Source organism: Phocoena phocoena, chromosome 11 (assembly GCF_963924675.1).
Source record: "Phocoena phocoena chromosome 11, mPhoPho1.1, whole genome shotgun sequence".
In the NCBI taxonomy this organism is placed as follows: domain Eukaryota; kingdom Metazoa; phylum Chordata; class Mammalia; order Artiodactyla; family Phocoenidae; genus Phocoena; species Phocoena phocoena.
The window spans coordinates 42,250,274-42,271,315 of NC_089229.1; the positions used below are offsets into that span (position 1 = coordinate 42,250,274).

Genomic DNA, 21,042 nt, shown 5'->3' on the forward strand with positions numbered 1-21,042 from the left:
ACTAAGCCCACAAGCCACAACTACTGAAGCCCACATGCTGCGACTACTGAAGCCTGCATGCCTAGAGCCCGAGCTCCACAATGAAGAGTAGCCCCTGCTTGCCGCAACTAGAGAAAGCCCGCGCGCAGCAACGAAGACCCAGAGCAGCCAAGAAAAAGAAAAGGAAAAAAAAAAAAGAAGGGGAGAACAGAGGGTATAGAGGGCATAAAAACACTTGTCATGTTGAGAACCATGTCTTTCTTGTTCAATGCTGTATTTCCAGTGTGTCAAGTTGTTCCTGACATATAAATATTTGTTGAATTAATGCATGATTGCCCTTCCTGGGTCTTAAATGGTAGAGGTTTAGATTTACAAACTGTGGTTCAAAAGATCACATTAAAAGGCATGCCTTATTAGCAATTTATTCGTGTTTCATTCCTTAAATTGGCTAGGATAATTGAAAGAAAGGGAGGAGGAAGCCGGAGGAAGGAGCTGGAGCAAAGGAAAGAGAGAATATAAACTGGTAACGATAAAGCCTTTAAATATGGCAGTGGGGGTTGAAGAAATTAGGAGCCTCGGATCAGTGCCTGAAATTGGTGGGGCACCCTGGAGTGGGATGGAAACCATCATGAAGGCTAACTTCTCAATTTGGTCTCAGATGTTCAAACCACCAACGTGTATGGAAAGGAGGTGAAAGTTATTTACCTTTGATTAGACTGCGGTGCTCTTGAGGACTCCATTGAAATTAGTGCCAAGTGTACTGACATTTTGGGCACTGGTCTACCTAGTTTTTGTATTGTAGATTCTTCAGGAGGAGCCATTATTTATTTTTTATTTTTTGCAGTACGCGGGCCTCTCACTGTTGTGGCCTCTCCCGTTGCGGAGCACAGGCTCCGGACGCGCAGGTTCAGCAGCCATGGCTCACGGGCCCAGGCGCTCCGCGGCATGTGGGATCCTCCCGGACCGGGCCACGAACCCGTGTCCCCTGCATCGGCAGGCAGACTCTCAACCACTGCGCCATCAGGGAAGCCCAAGGAGTCATTATTGATGTGATTATAATCCTTATTAGCCTTACATCATTGTCAAGTAGGATGTATATGAAGACAGAAGGTTGAGACAAACAAAATAATCACATAAGAAAACCCAAAATGAATGGATAAACTCAGTCATCTGTAGCACAGAGTGGAAAGCGCAACTAATTTCAATGAGGTTGGGGAGTGCCAAGGAAAAAAACCATATCTTCTAAAATGGATTAGGGGTTGCTGCTAAACATGAGAATTACAATAGATGACTCTAAGCAGTTAGAAGTTTCAAGGAATACAAGAGAGAATAGTTCTCAAACTTTTTAATCTCAGGACCCCTTTACATTCTTAAAAATTGAGGACTCCAAGAACTTTTATGTGTATTATAGATACCTATATTATCATATTTGAAATTAAAATTAAGAAATTTTAAGAGTAGTTATTCGTTATTTCATTTTAAACATTCGTTATTTCATTTCATTTTAACAGAAAAGAATCTTTTATATGAAAAGTAACTACTTTTCAAAACAAAAAAAATTGAGTAGGTGGCATCGTTTCATGTTTTTGCAAATCTCTTTAACATCTGGTTGAACAGTAGATGACTGGATTCTAATATTTGCTTCTGTTTTCAGTGTTCCCATATCACATGTCATGTAGCCTCTGTAAAACTCCACTCTACACTTATGAGAGAATGAGAGTGCCAAGGCAAATAACATTTTAGTATTATTATGGAAATACTTTTGACTTTCCCCTTTAAAGAGTCTGGGGACCCTCAGACCACACTTCGAGAACCACTGTTTTAAGAGTTAATATTAGTCAATCCAGCTTCAACTGAAAAATAGCCATGAGGTTTCACAGGCCCTGAGGCTTTACATGGGATTTACTTTTTCAAAAAGATGAAACAACACTGTCCTCATTATAAAGCATCCAGACAATACACAAACATGCTATTTTCATCCATCGAAAGTCCTAAAGGATCGCAAGTCTGGTAGAAGGATGGAGAGGTAGCAATGAAGAGCATCCCCGGAAGCCACGGATACCCACTGAGTTAGGAGAAGCAAAATCAGCAGAAGACGCCGCCTAAGTGGTTAGAAGGAAAGAACTGTTGTTCTGAGGGGGAAAAATGGGCGGGGAGAGAAAATGGTTACCGGGGACCGGAGAGTTGCAGGAATTAGGCCGTGACAGCGTCGGGAACTAAGGAGCGCTCGCCGTTAGGATGCGGCAAGCCGGGACCCGGTCGCTGGCCCCCTGCCCTCACCCTTCCCAGTACCACGCAAGGGGGACGAGGTGAGCGGGGGGCGAGGCTGGCGGGTCTGGGCCCTGCCCGGGAACGGAAGGGGTTGCGAGTTCCTTTCCAGCGAAGCGGGTAGAAAAGAGATGGCTGGAGGCGTAGTAAGGGGCGGAGGCGGGAACCCGACGAACCCAAGCTTGGCGCGGGAGGTTTGGAGGTCGCGCGGGGCGGGGGAGAAGAAGGACGGTTCTGTTGCTAGGCAACCCGTCCTGGACCCGCCTCCCGCTCGCGTTGCTAGGAGACGGCGAGGCCAGGGGGAGGGCGGTGGCGGGGGCCCTACGTGCTGACGCTAATTGTATATGAGCGCGAGCGGCGGGCTCTCGGGTCTTTTTTAGCGCCATCTGCTCGCCGCGCCGCCTTCTGCTCCTCCCGCCGCCGCCCTGAGTCACTGCCTGCGCAGCTCCGGCCGCCTGGCTCCCCGTGCTAGCCACTGGTAACGGACGGGAACTCGAAGGGGAAGGGGGGACGTAGAGACGGCCTGCGCGGAGGGAAGGGGTGAAGGGACGGGGAACCGCGAGCGGGGGCTGCCGGCCGCCCGGGCCTCCGGGGCCGTCCTGTGAGGCCAGAGCCCGAGCCGTTTGCGGAGTCTCGACCCCGCAGTCGGAGAGGGCCCGCGGGATCGGCCGGCGCTTCTCTGGGGAACCGATCAGGACACGCGCGGGGGTCGGTGCGGCCCGCGTGCTAGTCTGCACCGAGGTTTTAAGCTCCACCAGCTTCTCAGCGCGGACGGGAGCGAGGCCGCGGCGACGCCCGGGCGCCCGGAGGAGGCGGCGGCTGCGCCACTAGGGACCGGCAGGCGCCTGGGGTGCGGCCCGGGCCCAGGTCTGTAGCCCACCTCCGCCTCGACGCCCCCGCCCACTCAAAAATAATACTCGGAGGGAGGCCGCTGGGGGATGGAAAGAACCGCGGAGGTTGCGAATTCCGATGGGAGGGAGGGGCTGTGAGGGGACGAGGCCCCTGGGCGGGGAGGGGGCGGGGAGGCAGCGAGGCTCCTGGGCTCCCCGCCCACTGTAGGCGGCGATGGGTCTGGGAGGGGAAACCCCCGGCGGCTTCCCTCGCACGTGGCCGCCGGCGGGGCCTGATTGAAGACCCCTGTCTGGTTGTCCCTACTTTACTGGAAGTTGTGGAGATGGTGGGACGTGAAAATGAATAGTGAGCCAGTAAGTCCAGCCCTTGGGTTTCCAACTCTTCCCTGCTTCTCTTTGGTCTTAGTCTTTTTATTGGTACCGGAGGAAAGTGTGAACGTTAGGTGCTGAATGATGAAGCAGGGCCTCCACTGCTAGGGTTTTAAAGAATTAACACGTGTAAAGCGCTTACGTTAGCTGTTATTAACAAGAGATTCTTTTGTGTATCTCAAGTACAAATTAGAATTAGGATGGGTATCTTGACCAGGGTTTTTTATTTGGGGAGAATTGATCCTAATCAGTCTAAGCCTGAACAGTTCTAAGGTGGAAGTAAAGGATTTGGCCTGCAATGTTTTTAATTTTTCTAGGACTTCTATTGCTTTCTTACAAATTAGTTCCTTTGTTCACGTTCCCAATCTAAGATAGTTAACCAGTTGTTTTGTTTTTAAGGTGAGTGGGGTTATGGTGGAGGAGGTATTACGAGGTGGAATGCGGCGTCAATGTAAACGTACTGAGCGAAGTGTGTAGTCTGCTGCCTTGTCAGTGCGCCCGCTTTGCCCTCAAAAAAAGAGGCAGGGCAGGGAGACGGGTAATGAGGTCCTTTAGGGGAGGGCTGGGTTTTCCGAGTACAAGAAGAGCCGGGCACATGATGTCCTCAAGGAGCCCCAATTTTATTCTCTCACTGTCTGATTATACTGTAAGGACTGCGCTTTAAAAGCTCACAACTTCAAACTGCTTGCCTGATTTCAGGAGAGCTGAGCTGGAAAATGAAATTTGCCATTTTTGAAAATACGTAGCATCAAAATACCTTTGCAGAGTAGTATGTAGTTCCTATTTTCTTGTCGGCTTTAATTAATCCTACTTCTATACATACTTAGTAATACACTTTTGGCTAAGGGAAAAACCTTACATTTAGAAAAACTTATTTAAAGCTGACCGTTGGTAAATGAGGTTTACAGTGATCTTCTGGGGCTAAATCTCATGCTTCTAAGTTTTCTGAGTTCAAATTAACGGCACAAATCCATTTACTTTTTAAGAAGACTGGTCCTTTTATATCACTCTGAAAATTTTCATAAAATGTATATGTTGCAAAGTACCTATTTTTGATATAGGACCTATTGACAGGGAAAATTACTAAGCTAATACTAAATGTGACACCCTTGTACTCTAGAGATAAAACAAAAACACACCCAACACTTGTACCAGAACTAATTTAATCCAGGTGCTATTTTTTTTTTATTACTTAACGTGCCCATATTGCCTCCAGATGACTGATTCTGAACTCCCCAAAATGTATTCATACAGCGTCCTTTTGCAGGAAAAGGGGCTAAAAAAGGTAGAATCTGATTGACTTAAAGGTATGAAGATGTCAACATACTGCTTTGCTTACTTTATTTTCTGCTTGATTGTAAATTTGAAATATTAATGAAAGGGGATGAACCCTGATCAATTTAGAAAACTAATGAACAGTCTATTCAAATCCTCAAGTCTAATCAAACCTGTAATTACTTGTGTTCTTAGTTGATTCTTTGAGTAAATATTTTAGCTCCTGTTTGGACATACACCTTATTTCATGAGCCAAACAGGCAAATTGGTTGTCTAGATATAAAGTGTTGAGTTGTGATGAGTGCCCTGAAGAAAAAGAAAGTGGGGGAAGTGGGAGATAGTGTAGCACTTTGAGGTTCCTGCTTAATTTGGGAGGTTTGTTATAAAGATTTCCTGCCTTGAATAAGTCCAGGGCTTTTGGTTTCACCAGACAGTAGTTCAAATTTGATTGGCAGTTGCCCTCAGGGCAAAAGCGGCTTCCTTCTACTTATCCTTTTGCTTCCTGTTTTGCCTTCAGTTTTGTGTTAGTAATTTCTTACTATCTTATTAACATTTTCCCATGCTTTTAATTCTTTACATGAAGGAATTCGTTAAAACGGCAACATTAAGACCCATTTCATACTAATTTCATCTGAGTAAGTTCTCTCCCTGTTGGGCAGAGTAGGGGTTAGAAGGTGAGCACAGTTGCTTTCACTCATCCTTGTAAGTAAGTTGCTTTAGTACTCTTGACTGCAGCCCACTAGATCACATTACTGGGCTTGCCATGGAAAGTGGCCTCTACACTTCTGGTTACCAACCCTGCCTTTTACTGCTACATAGTTTGATGTATTTTTACTTGCTCAGAAGTTTTGTGCGTTGTGATTTTTTTTTGGGAAAGGAGGCTATAATTTTGAAGAGTTTATTAATTTGAATTATTTTCTCAGGTAAAGAGGGTACATAAGAAGAGCACAACAGGCAGAAAATATTCTTGCGTGATTATTCAGGCAATGTTTTACTCTGTATATTAACACATTTAATGCTCCTGGAGATAGCTGGTATCAACATTTTGATGAGGAAACTGAGGTACAGAGCAGTTAAAGAACTTATCCAAGGTTACATAACTGAACAATGATGATTTATAATAAGGATTTTATATTGGTTTAAAGGGAGTTCCCTTGACTTACACTTACACTGTATACATCTGCTTGGAATTTAAAAGCACCCTGCTTGGGTTCCACTGGGCTTCAAGGGAAAGTTCAAGCACTTACAATCCTGAAGATTTCTTCCAGCATATGTCTGATATGTGAATAAGTTGTTTTAGTTTGTTAATGCTGAGTGAATTTTCAAGAAATACCAGTATGTTTCTCTACTGTTGGGTCAGATGATCCCTTGATCCCTTGAACAGAAGATAGTGTTCTCAAATAGGAGTTCATTTGGCTTGGGAGTGTAATACAAAAGTCAGTTCTAGGTTGACTTTTGATATCCCTGAAGTGAAAAAAGCATAAAGAATGAGATGTGTTGTGCTGGAATCAAGTAAAGTACTGAGCCCCTGGACCACCGAAATTGTTAATAGAACAGCAATGTCCAAAATACAGATTTGTTTAAAATGCATTTGGAATGAGATATGAGGTCTGAAGTAAAGGGAAATGTTTTCCTTGGGATGTTACTGGCTCCCTTGAACTCTTTTGCTTTAAAACATTTGTAGTTCTTTTTTTTTTAATTCTTTAAAAATTTTTATTTTTTAATTCTTATTTTCTTACTTTTGTATTTTTGGCTGTGCCGCATGGCTTGTGGGATCTTAGTTCTCCAACCAGGGATCGAACCCACACCCTGGGCAGTAAAAGTGCGGAGTCATAACCAACCACTGGACCGCCAGGGAATTCCTAAGACATTTGTAGTTTTTAATGATTGGCTGTTTCACCATGAAGTAGTCATTTTCTGTAAAGGAATATAACTATAGGTTACTGTATAATCTATGTAGCAGTAGGCTGATAGGGGAGGCCCCTTGGCTTTTGGAATAGTGGAATTGGCATGGGTATTGGAAGTCAGATTTTAATTCCTAGTTTTTTCACTTGTGTGTTGCTGAGCAAGTTGCTTACTAATCTGCAAATAAGAGGAAAGCATGTAATAATTTTCTACAGAGTAAGCTCCATGAATACTAGCTTTCTTTCCTTCTCATTGAAAGTAAGGAGAACAGAATCAGGTATACTGGAATGGTAGGTCATTTGATGTCTGGACATCTAGCTATTATAAGACCACAGAATAATCAAATGATGGTCTGATTGAATCACTTGTTTCCCCCTCTTTCTCCAATGGAAGATTTTCTTCATGTTCAAGTTCTTGGGTTAAGATTTGCCTTCAGTCATGTTATGAACTGTCTTTCCATTGAGATCTTCTGTAACATATATTGTTTGGGTAGTGGGTTGAACCTTTTGTCGTAAACTTTAATCTTTTTAAACTTTAAAACAGTGATACCACCTTTTGGTTAAGGATTGTATTCTACTTTGAAGCTTTTTGTATTCTTACGTTGTAGATGTGTTTCTTATAAGTGGGATGTAGTTGGATTTTGTTAAATCTAGTCTGACAGTTTTAAGAGGGAGCCTTTAGTTGATTTATGTAATCACTATGATTAGGTTTAAATCTGATTTGTGTGTGTGTGTGCTTTTTATTTGTCCAAAACCTGTTTTTCTTTTAGGTTGATGTAAAAATAGGTATAATTTACTTGGTGTTCCTTGTACTTCGGAAGCTACATGTTCTCTTTATGAAATTTTGGAGTCACCTTAGAAATTATAACATGCTTACTTAACATTAGAATAATCCATTTCCTCCCCCCTTATTCTCACCACTGACATTGTTATGGTAGTTTAAATTTAACACTACACAGTGGTGATATTATGTCTTAAAATATTTGTTTAGGTATATGCTGATATCCTTATTTCCTCTTATTTCTTGTATCTTTAGATCTCCTGTTTGGGATCACTTGCCTTCTGCCTGAAGAATATACTTAATAGCATTTATTAATGAGAGTGCTGGAGATATTTTTGCCTGATATTTCTGTTTCACCTGCGTTCTTTTTTTAATTGAAGGAAACTTTTTACTTTTATTCTTATTTTTAAATTTATTTATTTTTGGCTGCGTTGGGTCTTCGTTGCTGCGCGCAGGCTTTCTCTAGTTGCGGCGAGCGGGGGCTACTCTTCATTGTGGTGTGTGAGCTTCTCATTGCAGTGGCTTCTCTTGTTGCGGAGCTTGGGCTCTAGGTGTGTGGGCTTCAGTAGTTGTGGCACATGGGCTCAGTAGTTGTGGCTTGTGGGCTCTAGAGCGCAGGTTCAGTAATTTTGGTACACGGTCTTAGTTGCCTCTCAGCATGTGGGATCTTCCCGGATCAGGGCTTGAACCCGTGTCTCCTGAAATGGCAGGCGGATTCTGAACCCCTGTGCCACCAGGGAAGTCCCTCACCTTCATTCTTAAAGGATGTTTTGGTTGGGTGTAATATTCTGAGATCCTTAGTTATTTTCAGCTCATTGAGCACACAGTACGTTCTGTTTTTTTGGTGTCTATTGAAGAGAAAACAGTAGTCAGTCTTTTGTGCCTTTGAAGTTAATCTAAGTCTTTTCTCTGTATGCTTTTTGAGGTGACTTCTGTCCCTATTGTCTTACATTTTCACTCATATAAGTGTGGGTTTTTTATTTATTCTGATTGGAATTTGTAGGGCTTGTCTTTCATTAGTTCTGGAAAATTCTTAGCTATTTATTTCTTCAAATATTCTGCCCATTCTATCCTCTACTCCTAGAACTTGTATTAAATCTTTTTAGACATTATTGTATCCTAAAATGCTTTTTCAGTATTTTTTATCTTCTAGTCTCTGCCATACTTTGGAAGATTTCTTCTAAGCTCACTTCCATTCCAGCTCACTTAATTCTCTCTCCATCTGTGTTTGGTTTACTGTTAAACCTGCCCATTTAGTTTGATTTCTGTTATTTTTATTTCTAGAAGATCTGTTTAGTTCTTTGCCAGATTTGCTCTATCACCTTTATTTAGTAAATGACTGTTTCTTGTAGGTACTGCTACAGACATTGTACTTTCAAACTTAATAAGCATGATTGTTTTTTCTGTGTGGTCTTTTTGACAATATTTAAGTCCATTCATAGGATGGGCTTCTGTTGTATTCTTTTCTGTTGCCCCTATTGTTCTCAAAAATTACTTTATGAATTATTTAAGGTCTAGGATGAAGGCACCTTTCATTTACATTTGGATATGCAGGTGCCTAGGAATGCTGAGATGGCTTTAAGCTCATAGCTTAAGGTTTTGGGTGCAGTGCAGATGAGGTGAATTTGGGCTTTTGAACAGGAGGACTTGTGTATTATCTCTGAGAATATAGCACTTTGAGGTTCCTGCTTAATTTGGGAGGTTTGTTATAAAGATTTCCTACCTTGAATAAGTCCAGGGCTTTTGGTTTCACCAGATGGTAGTTCAAATTTGATTGGCAGTTACCCTCAGGGCAAAAGCGGCTTCCTTCTACTTATCCTTTTGCTTCCTGTTTTGCCTTCAGTTTTGTGTTAGTAATTTCTTACTATCTTATTAACATTTTCCCATGCTTTTAAGATTTTAACAGATATTTTATTCTGTACTTTTAATTAGTTTTCATTGGTAGAGTTGGTCTGAATAATCTAGCTTGTCACTACCAGGAGTGGAAATTCTTCAGAACTCTTAGAAAGCAATTTCATGTCTGATAAATAAAATTCTCATTGATTTTACTTAATGTTGTTGACTGCAATAAAAAAAAAAATCAATGCAGGTGTTAACCTAAACTTGTGTTTTTCAGTGTGATCTGAATGTCTGAGACCACCTGCCTCAGAAGCTGGGTTTCTTATTTCAAATGCAGATTTTTGCGTCCACTCCTTGGTTTTGAATCTGGGTATGGGAATAGCTCCTTTATTTTTAGTTTTTTGACTTATTTGTAATTCTAGATTTACAGAAAAGTTGTAGTTCAGAGTTCCCATATGCCCGTTACCCAGTTTCCCCTAATGTTAACATCTTATACTGCCATGGTGCATTTACTGGTCAGTCTGCATTTGTCAAAACTGAAAGAAGCTGTTTTTAGCCATCATCCTAGCTAATTATTTTGCAGGAACACTGACCCCATGTAAAGCGTAGTTCAAAATGGACAGAATGAAAAACATTGTGTGTGTTTATTGAGTGTTAACTAGGTGTCAAACACGAATCTTTTACATGAATTTGCTTCTTAATAAGAGAAATCCAATGAGGGAAAAATTTTCTCCTGCTTTTTGAAGATGATGAAATAAGGCCAGAAGTTGTTCGCCTGAGCTAGATTGCTACAAAGCTGGTGTCAACCCAAATGATCTGGCTGCAAAATTAGGCATACTTTTCTTTAAAAAACAAAAGTGTATACAACCAAGAAACCTAATTTAGCCAGAATGTGCAGATTGGAGAAGGCATCTCCGAAGAAGTGAATGCCATCTTGTTGTATCTTGAATCCTCTGTAATAAAGAATCAAAAGAATTTCATTATAAGAGTTTGAATTCTAAATGTAATGCCACAAGGTGGACACTGAGGGTAGAAGTGTAACCATTTTTCTGTGAACATGTTAAAATGATATAAAAATTTGAATTTAGAAGTTCTGGGCGTTTTTTGTTTCATACTTTTGATAATTGCTGGATTTACTACACTGTATATTCAACCCAGCAAATTCTAAAATGTTATTAAATAAGTATCTGTATAGGAAAACCGAATAATGCAGAATGAAACGTAAGTTCTCATTTACTTCCAATCTTTTCTCTCTTATAGGTAGCTCCTGTTAGGTTTCTGGTATATCTTTCCAGAAATGTCTTATTCATAAGAAAGTATGTACATGAAAAAAAAAAAAAAAAAAAAAGTATGTACATGTATGAGTATGCACATTCATATATATCCAGACTGGATTTTGCCATACATCCTTTACCCCTGCTTTGATGCTCTTTCCATATCAACTCAGATCTGCTTTATTTTTTCATTGCACAGCGTTCCATTGTATGCACATTAATACTAAGGTTTTTTTCTGTGTACTGCTTTGTATACTTTCTATACTCCTCTGAAGGATATGATGCAGTGATTGGAAAAAGCAGATATAATACCTGTAATCATGAATTTTATGGCCTGGTCAGTTGGGGGGAGACAGACATTAGTCAAATAATCACAATAATTTATAATTACAAACTTGAGACATCATATGATGGAAAGAAATGGAGCTTTATAGGAGTGTGTACAACCAAGAAATCTTACTTAGCCAGGAGGTACAAGTTGGAGAAGGCATCTCTGAAGAAGTAGATGCCAGCCTGTCCTGTCTTGAAGAAGTAAATCTTTGAGCTGAGAGCCAAAGATTGTGTAGGACTGGGAAGAACCTATTAGGCGAGCATGAAACATTTACAGACCCTGAGATCCTTTAATTTTTTTCAAGGTAGGTTCTCATAAGTGAATAACCAAGGCTGGAGATGGACATATTTAAGGCTTTTGTTATTCCCATGGCCAAAGTGCTCTCCAGAAAGGTAATGGTTTATAGGAACACTAGCCATATTTAAGAATGCATATTCACCATAATTTTCCCTGCATTAAAAGAAAATCCTTACTCTGATTTCGTAGACGAGTTTGAATCCCGCTTGTGTTTCTTTGACTGATTGAATATTTTTCTTATTTTTGAATTAGTATCTTCATAATTTTTTGCTAAATGTTTTGTTAATGCTAACTAATTAACCGGCATCACTAGAGAAATTTATCAATGCTGTTAGAAATTATTTACAGCAAACAGAAAGTGTATAAAATAGAGTAGGATACATTAGGAAGAAATATTTCTAAATTGTCTAAAGGGTGGATGTTGGATCAGCAATACTATTCCAAATGAAAGCACTTCACTGCTAAAATCAGTAACTCTTAATTCTTTAGGTGAAAAGCATATTAATCACATCTTGTAGCATCTTGTGAGTTAAACTAAAGTTTTAATTTTTTAAAAGAGTAAAAATTGATGTTAATGTGGGATTCTAACCTTAATTTTTTAAAAAGTAATCTGTGCATTACCTATGGCATTCAGCCATTTTTCTGGCTCAGTGTAACACATTTTGTCTTAAGTTTTGGCTTTCCTTTTTTTTTATTTTATTTTTTGTACAGCAGGTTTTTATTATCTATTTTATAAGGTTTTGGTTTTCTAAAAGCAGTATTCTCTAAATTAATACTAATCTTATAGTACAAAAGAACTTAGGACATGCTCTGATCAGTCCTAACAGTGTTCAGGTCTGGTAACCAAGAACATTATGGACAGTGCCAGCATATCCGGGGTAGGCTGGGGGTGTGGTGGTATTCAGTGATGTGACATGAGGTACATTCGCGGAGATGAGGAAGTTTACTTGACATAGATTGGGACCAGAGCTTTTTATAACTGCCATTAAATAGTTTAAAGGGCTGACATTTGATAACAGGAATTATTAAACTAAAAAAAAAAAAAAAAGATCTCCAGGGGAGCATAATGAGTACAGTACAGCATGTGGCAGAGTTTGACTTTTTAACATGAATTTGATAAAAATTAATACTGTTAAAAATCAAGTGGGTTTGAGAGAGGTAAAACAGTTGTCCACACAAAGACTTACACACAAATGCTCATAGCAGCTCTATTTATAATAGCCCCCTGCCAAAAGAAAACCCAGATGTCCATCAGCAGCTGAATATTTAAACGTACAATAGAATATATGTTTTCAATGGAATACCATTATACAATAAAAAGTAATGAATATTTGATAAATACTACAACATAGATGAATCTCAGAATAATTTTTCTGAATGAAAGAAGCCGGACTGGGGGAAAAAAGTACATACTGTATGATGGCATTTCTATAAAATTCTAGAAAGTATGAACTAGAGTGACAGCAGAGCAACAGTTGCCTGGGGTGGGAAGCAGGAAGGGGAGAAAGGGAGGTGTTCTAACAGGGCAGGGGAAAAACTTTGAGAGTGATGGATATGTTCATTATTTTGACTTTGATGATGGTTTCACGGGTGTATATATACGTGAAAACTTGTCAAAGTAAAAAAAAAAAAAAATCAACTGGGTTTGATCTGTGAGGTACTAAGCAGCCCAGAAATTTAAGCAAAAATTGACCATTCACAGTTGTTAAAGGAATTTGAATAAAGACTCTGTAGTTTTCCTTTCCTGTGATTCTAGCATACATTAGATTTTCACCAACAGTGCTATTGTAAAAATCCTTGCCCAGTAGATTCTGAATGCCAAGTAGTGACTTGTAAGCAGCATCCTCTGAAAAATTACTTCAGTGACTAGTGTCTATGTTCCGTGTTTTTCCTTGAAATAGTTTTAACGTGATATTCATTTAAAGGTTTTGGTTTCAAATGTTTTTATTGGTTATAAATAAGTCGTATGCTCTTTCTTTTTAACATTGATGTTTCTCTCCATAGATATTTGGCGTTCATACAACATGGCAGACATCGACAAGTAAGTGGCAGATAGTTGGTTCCTTTTTCAGATTTGGCATCACTTTGTACCGTGTGATGTAGTTAACAGCAGTACAAATTATGTACTATGAAAATGTATGGTAATGACATGCTTTAGTGCCTGCTATTTTAAAAGTTGGGTACAATGTATTCAAGACAAAATATAGTATACAGAATCACTGTCATAAATATAGTAGACCGTTTGTCAGTATTCTTAGGGAAGTGCTGAGCACAATAATGAGTCATAAATATTTGGAGAATTCATTTTTACCATTTCTCAAGGATTTTACTACTTGCATTGTAAAGTATCATACATACAAGATAAAAAGTGTATGAAGCTTATGTGTAAAATTTAAAGAATAACAGTACACTTGTGTACAAGTTTTTAAAAATGGATCATTACTTTTAGAAGCCCTGTGTGCCCCCCTTCTCAATTGCATCCTCCTTTTCTCTCCAGAGGTGTCAGTACTATCTTGCCTTTTGTCTAATTCACTTCTTTGTTTTTCTTTAGAGTTTTATAACCTACAAATTCTTAATCAGTGTTTACTTTTGAAAATCTGAATAGCAGTTAAAAACTTAGCTGTGTAAAGAAAAAAGCAGTGTTAGTTGAAGGGTCCAAGGTAGGAAAATAAAAAGTAAAAGAGACTATCTGGGTCATGGACTGGCTTCAGCTTTCCTGAGTCTTTACAAGGGCTTATTTTGGAGAAGTCATTGGGCAAGGTCATACATCCTGGAAACATAGGTTTATTGAAGTTGGCATCTGTCAGGGTTCTAGTGTGGATGGATGTCTTGCAGAAGTATGTGAAGGAGAATGAGGTGACCTGCACTGTTTGTTGCTATTTGTAATTGCACAATAGTCTGCCAACTCAGGAATAGGTAAAACAGAACATTTCAGGATGAAGGGGTTATGATGCGATTATCCACAGCTGTTGTAGGCAGCAGAACATGGAGGTGGGAGGGCAGGAAACTTATATCATAAGGGCAACACATTCAAGTACTTATACGAATTTGGCCAATCCTCCCATGTGTACTGTCTTCAGCATAAAAGGAAGAGTGGCAGCAGACATTTTACTGATAATGGCTGTCAAAGTTATTGTCTCCTGAATCACACTGCTCCAGTGTGGATTGCTTGACCTTGGTTGCACAATTGTCATTGTGGATTTATTTTATCTTCCTGGGGTTTCCTTTTGTCTCTCCTCTCTTGGGTTTGCTGTTTGCTATATCCCATGTTTTCTTTTTTTGGTTCTTTGGTTTAGTACTTGGAAGAGTACAAGGGAAGTAAATTCTTTTGAGATGGCATGACTGAAGATGACTATTTTACCCTTCTGCTTGATATTTGGGGTGTAGAATTGTAATTTAGGAATCACTTTTCTTTAGAATTTTGAAGGCATTGCTCCATTGTCACCTTGCTTCTAGTGTTGCTGTGTTGAAGTTCAAAATGGTCATAATTCTTGATCATTTGTATGTAACACTTTTTAAAAAACGTAGACATGTATGTCTATTTCTGGAAACTACTCTGGCTTTGGAGTTCAGAAATTTTAACATTGTTAGGTCTTTTTTCTTTAAATCTCTTGTTAGGCATTCAGTGGTGGACTCTCAGTCTGGCAACTTGATAGTTGTCAGTTCTAGGGAATATTCTTGACTTATTTTGTTGATTGTCTTGTTCCCATTTTCTATTTCTGGAGCTTCTGTTATATGTTGGACTGGTTCTTGTGATTACCTTTTGTCCTAGTTTCCATCTTTGTCTCTTTGCTCTTCTTTCTGGGCAAAGCTGAAGAAACTTTATCTTTTAACTCTTGTATTGAGTTTCTAAATTTCTGTTGTTTTAGTTTTCAAGCGTTCCTTTGCTCTCTGTTCCTATTTTTATAGCATCTTGTTCTTACTTCACTGATTGTAATATCTTTTCTCTGGATGTTCTTTCCCCTGTATAGTCCGTTTGGTCTTAAATTTTTCTTTCCTGTTTTGGTCTCCATGTAGGAGGCTTTCCTCAAATAGGAGGTAATACTTGTTTGCTCTTTAAGACTGGGTGGGGGAAATGCATAGTTGAAGGATGTTTTTTAAAAGTTAATTGGCGAATTTGACTGTTGGGAGGGGGGGAGTGCTTTCAATTTAGGATTTTAATGTGGGCTCACCAGGGCAGACATTTGTTGTGAGACTCCCCACTGTCAGAATGGCATTTTTTTCTAGGCTGGTCACATACCCCAGTAAAGAGTGTTTGGGTAAAGATACAGCTTCCATACATTTGGGAACTAACTTGGGAGAAGGCAGCTGGGGGAGGGGTCTCTGCATTCAGCATTCTATCAATAGTATGTATATATCTGTGATCCTCTAGTCTGAGCTTCCAGTTCCGTTTCCAGAGAAGAAACTGTTCTGCTAGAGTGAGAAAGAGGATCTAAGGATTTAACTGTTTATTAGTTTTTGCTTAGTTCTCCCTATTTTATCCACCTTCACCCCCAAGCCCTAGTTCTAAAAGTGTCCTTTTTAAGATTCTGTGTTTAGGCTCGTTCTCAGCTCTACCACTGCTGACTTAGATTTCAGTTCTCGGTGAATTTGCTGCTTTTTGTCTCCTTGTCCTTCAGTATTTGTTTAAAAACCCCTTTGTCATAATTTTAGTGGAGAGTTTGGAAGGATTAAGATCAGATGAGTATGTGCAGTCTGTCATCTAACCTTCATTTTGTCTTAAACTTCGAAAAAAACTTGGTTGTGATAGCTTGATTCTGCCCTATGCTTCCCACCCCATTATTTACTGTTGGATACCTGTGAGCTCATAGGAGGGTAGGAGGAAGAGGAAGATCCTTGTTCTTTAAAGCAGGAGTCCGCAGACTTTTTCTTTAAAGGACCTGATTGTAGGTATTTCAGGCATTTTGAGCCATGAGGTTTCTGTTGCAGCTATTCAGCTCTGCCGTTGTAGTGTGAAAGAAGCCAGAGACAATACATAAATTAATGTGGCTGTGTTCCAATAAAACTTTATTTACAAAAATAGGACTGGGCTGGATTTGGCCATATGACACAGTTTGTGGACTTCTGTTTTAAAGCTTTAAGTTTTAGATGTTCAATAAATGATTGAATGAGATGGCACTGGAGGAAGAGCTGTTCCATGTTGTCTTTATGCTTAACTTTATAGTGAATAAAAGATATTCCCAAAATAATCTGTATTGTTTCTGATGGGAAGGGCTGTTTTTTTCCCCTTTGTTGACAGAAACAGATTTTTCTAGCAGAATACAGTTGACCTTTTTTATAGTTCCTATATGAAAATTAATTTTTCAAATGCTATTTCTAGACTAACCAAATACCGTACTAAAATGTAAAATAACACAAGGAATTGTATGATGATCTGTATGTTGAGTTAGATATCCTAATTCCCCATTTTAAAGCTGATTGTAATCTCATGTTCAAAAACTAGATTTTTAAGATGAAATGGGAAGAATGTTATTACTTTTTACCTTCTCTTTCAATGGTCCATCCTCCTGGTTTTACTCTAAGCATGAAGTAGACTTGGGTCTTCTTAACTTTTACTGTTCTTCCCCATCTCCCCTATGAAGTGAAGAAAAAAGGAAGGTCCAAAGATAGTAAGTACAGGCTGATGTGGTTGTTCCACAGCCACCAGGGATCCAGGATCCTTCTGTTTTTCCAGACTCCTTAATTTATTCTTAGCTGGTGAGTTCCATTCTCTAGGATGCCTCATGGTCCAACATGGCTGCTGGAGCTCTAGCCATCATATCCCTGTTCTAGGGAGGGAGCAATATTGAAAAGGGTTCCAGCTGTTTACCATTCTATTAAGGAGGCTTTATATATATATAAAATTCTACATTCCTCTTTTTTTACCTTACTGCCAAAAGATGGTTATATAGCCACATCTAGCTGAAAGGTAGGCTGGGATATGTAGACTTTTTAGCTTGGTTTATTACCATCTCATATAAAATCAGAGTGCTGTTACTAGGTAGAATGAAACCAATGGATTTGGGTAGAAAGCACATACTTTCTGACGTTACATCCTCTGAATCACAACCTGTCAAACCACATTTTTAAAGCTTAAAGTATAAGCTTTATATTAGACCATATGCTTTTAAATGAAAGTTTAAGTATTTCCAATTTGTCCTTGTTTACATATGAAGTTAGAAAACTGAATCACCCTTTGGATTTCCTACTTCATATTTTTGAAAGAGGAATATTCACCTAGAAAATGAACTGAAGTTTTCTATAATTTTTTTTTTTTTTTTTTTTTTTTGGGTAATTGGTACATTTGAACCTTGGTGTGATACTATAATATTATAGCAAAGAGCAGTCTGAACTTGATCAAGATTTGGATGATGTTGAAGAAGTAGAAGAAGAAGAAACTGGTGAAGAAACAAAAATCAAAGGTATTATTTTAAATTCCTTCAGGAGCCAGTGATTGCTGGCGCGTGTCTTCTGGAGGGTAGTAGTAAATATCATTCTCTTTTTGGATACTTGTCCACTTTACTGACTAGCCAAACCTGCAGTAACAGTTTTGTGTGTAAATGTATGTTTGAGATGGGAGGGAGGGAGGGAGGAAGGGAGGGGCAGAGGGAGCTGGAGATGGAGAGGAGTGGTAGTAAGCGAGGAGGGAATGGATGTAGTGACCCAGCAGAAGTCACTGTGTGCACGCTCTACTGCTGGAGTGATGGCATAGCTTGTCAAACAGTTGCCTGTGAGATTTGTCTCAATTTAGGTACGTTATAGGTGGTGGTAGCAGTTGTTTCTAGTGGTGCTTCTAAATAACACTAGCTTAGACTTATTTGAAAATGTTTAGTATTTAATATGTAGAAAATACGTAGTGTGTATGTCTGTGTTTTTAATCCATTCCAACCGATCAAAAAGAGACATTTATTAAATGTAGACAAAATCATTCAAAATTTTCTATAGCAAATTATTTTTAAAGGGGGTAATAATGGTAGTGGAGAATTACACTGCTTTAGGATATGCCCTGTAGCTTAGGAGCCAAGAATATCAACGTACCAGATGACTCAACTTCTTAATTTTTTTTTTTTTTTTGCGGTACGCGGGCCTCTCACCGCTGCGGCCTCTCCCGTTGCGGAGCACAGGCTCCAGATGTGCAGGCTCAGCGGCCATGGCTCACGGGCCCAGCCACTCCGTGGCATGTGGGATCCTCCCGGACCGGGGCACGAACCCGTGTCCCCTGCATCGGCAGGCGGACCCCCAACCACTGCGCCCCTCAACTTCTCATTTTTAAGCCAGAATGAGGTTTATTCTGAAAAGACTGCTGAACTTCTAGCTTCAGCTTTCATTGTGCAGCGTTTTTTTAAAAGATAGAGAACTGTATCTTTAGTGGCCAGTATTGGTATTTCTGAAAGCATGTTGGTTATCACAGCTGTACATCATCCAATAATAAAATCAGTATTAGAAGTAAATTGATGTTTAAAAACAAATTGGAAAAATTAATGGTAATTTTTTGGTGAAGTCTGTATTGATGGAGAAAATAAGATAGCAAAATAATTTGTTTTGCATAAATCTGGGTTATTTTTAGATTTAATATAATTTTTAGATGCCATTAATAACCAAATTTTGTTTGGCTTTAGTTACAACTTTTGACTATCTCAGTTGTTAACTTTCTCTGTTCAGATACCCACAAGCACATTATACAAGCATCAATGAAACGTTCAGATTCATTTGACCATCTTTGTCCCAGGCTTGAAACTGTCACTATATTTGCAGTTTTCTTGTATGTGTTGTTTGACTTCAGAGGGTTATCAAGGATCATAGATAGGCATCTGGATGAATCTTTGAGCTTCCCAAAACACAAGGTGGGTAAAACAAGGTAGTAGGAAAAGAAAGGATAATGTTCATAGTAGTTGTGGCAGTGGCCTTGAGAAATGGTGTACGTTAGACATCATTAGAATCTGAACTTTTCCTGTACACTGGGTTTTCCTAGAGTGAATTTTCTTTAGCTTGCTGCTCGTCTCTACTCATACCAGCGATTTATGAGCTAGTCAGGAAAGTTTCATGATTGGATTGTCCTATTCAAATAGCATGATACATTTTCATAAAATCCTTCTTTCAATGCCCTTTTTTTTTTCAAAGCGCGTCAGCTGACTGTTCAGATGATGCAAAATCCTCAGATTCTTGCAGCCCTTCAAGAAAGACTTGATGGTCTGGTAGAAACACCAACAGGATACATTGAAAGGTACAAGTTCTTCTTTTTCATAGTCCTTATTTATCTTTCTATAATCAACGTTGCAGGTGTATATTTTTAAGGCCATCTGGGACTTAATGTATGTCACAGTGGAAAGCTAGTGTTCATTAGTATCTAGTATAGGATTATTGGGAGTTTAAAATTTTGCTGAGTACAGATTTAGAGTTGGTCTTTTAAAGTTTATTTTGGTTCATCTCCGTAGGGAGTATACTTATCTTAAATCATTTCTGAGATTTGTTAGAAATGCACAGAATTAAAAGAAATACAGATTTCTTATTTATTTCATTGGTGATATAAATCACTAATAATAGCCCAAATATCTTATTCTGCTTATAGTTTTTTACATAACTTTATAATTCTAAGATCTCTCCACATTGCTGTCTATATGTATCTCTCGTCATTAGTTTCTGGCTTCTGAATGTTTCCTGGTTCTCTGTGATGTGTGTCCACCATGCTTTATTATATGCTTTTTCCTTGATGGTCATCCAGTTTGTCTCCAAGCTTCATCAGCACGAATTCAGTTGTGATGTTGTTCACGCTTGTGTATGTCCTCTTAAGGAGCTGTGTGGGAATTTCTTGGGATATGTACTTACCAGTGGAATTGTTAATTATGGGATATGCAGACCGTCAGTACCTCCAGGTGCTTTCTGCAATGCCTGTATCCAGTATGTGAAGGTCGCTTTACCCTTGTGTCCTTGCCAACAATTGACATCATTCAGCTTTATCGTTTTTCTGTTTTTACCAATCTAAGAGGGGCAGGCTCATTTTGTTTTACTTGTATTTTCTGATTTCTAATGGGTTGAGCTTGCTTTCATAATGATTGCGAGTGAACCTTTTAGGTTGCTCATTTTGTACCCTTTTGCCCATTCACATTTTGGGGTTTACTATCTTTTTTTTAAAATTAATTTATTTTTGGCTGCGTTGGATCTTTGTTGCTGCACGTGGGCTTACTTTAGTTGCGGTGAGCGGGGGCTTCTCTTTGTTGCCGTGCACGGGCTTCTCATTGTTGTAGCTTCTCTTATTGTGGAGCACGGGCTCTAGGCGTGTGGGCTTCAGTAGTTGTGGCACTCGTGCTCAGTACTTGTGACGTGCCCAGTACTTGTGGCTCGTGGGCTCTAGAGCGCAGGCTCAGTAGTTGTGGCGCACGGGCTTAGTTGCTCCGCACCATGTGGGATCTTCCTGGACCAGGGTTCGAACCTGTGTCCCCTGCATTGGCAGGTGGATTCTTAACCACTGTGCCACCAGGGAAGCCCTGGTTTACTGTCTTTTTCTTGTTTTGTAGGAGTCCTTGTGTATTCTAGGTTTTAATCCCTTATCAGTTTTAGACTTTGTACATAATCTATTGTCATTTCTATTAATTTTGTCCATGGTGTCCTCTATTAAACAAATCCTTAATTTTTATGTTTGTTAAATTTTTTGACATACGGCTTGTTCTTCTGAAGATAAATCTTTCCTTACTCCTTCTGCATTTCCTATTGACTAGTTTTACCTTTTACCTTTAGGTCTTTAATCCCTTTAGAGATCACCTTTGTATTTCATATTCAATAGGCATCTTTCTTTCCTTTCTTTTTTGGTGAGCTAGTTTTTATAATGCTTCACTAAACAGTTCATGCTTCCCCCATTTATTTGTGTTACCACCTTTATTGTAAATCAAATTCTTAC

General features: G+C 39.4%; 1 protein-coding gene across 5 annotated transcripts in view; it reads left to right on the plus strand.

Annotated features, from left to right (window-relative positions):
• The first annotated feature begins 2,565 nt into the window (after positions 1-2,565).
• The window catches only part of NAP1L1 (nucleosome assembly protein 1 like 1), a 33,370-nt gene continuing 14,893 nt past the window's right edge, over positions 2,566-21,042 (plus strand). The window contains exons 1-4 of one of the 5 annotated variants that reach the window (XM_065887923.1): positions 2,566-2,725; positions 13,173-13,209; positions 17,484-17,569; positions 19,269-19,371. In XM_065887923.1, the coding sequence (XP_065743995.1) occupies positions 13,193-13,209; positions 17,484-17,569; positions 19,269-19,371 (206 nt within the window). In that variant the 5' untranslated portion in view covers positions 2,566-2,725; positions 13,173-13,192. Of the gene's footprint in view, positions 2,726-13,150; positions 13,210-17,483; positions 17,570-19,268; positions 19,372-21,042 lie in introns of those variants that run through there. The other 4 variants (XM_065887925.1, XM_065887927.1, XM_065887924.1 and 1 more) reach the window with 4 other exon arrangements.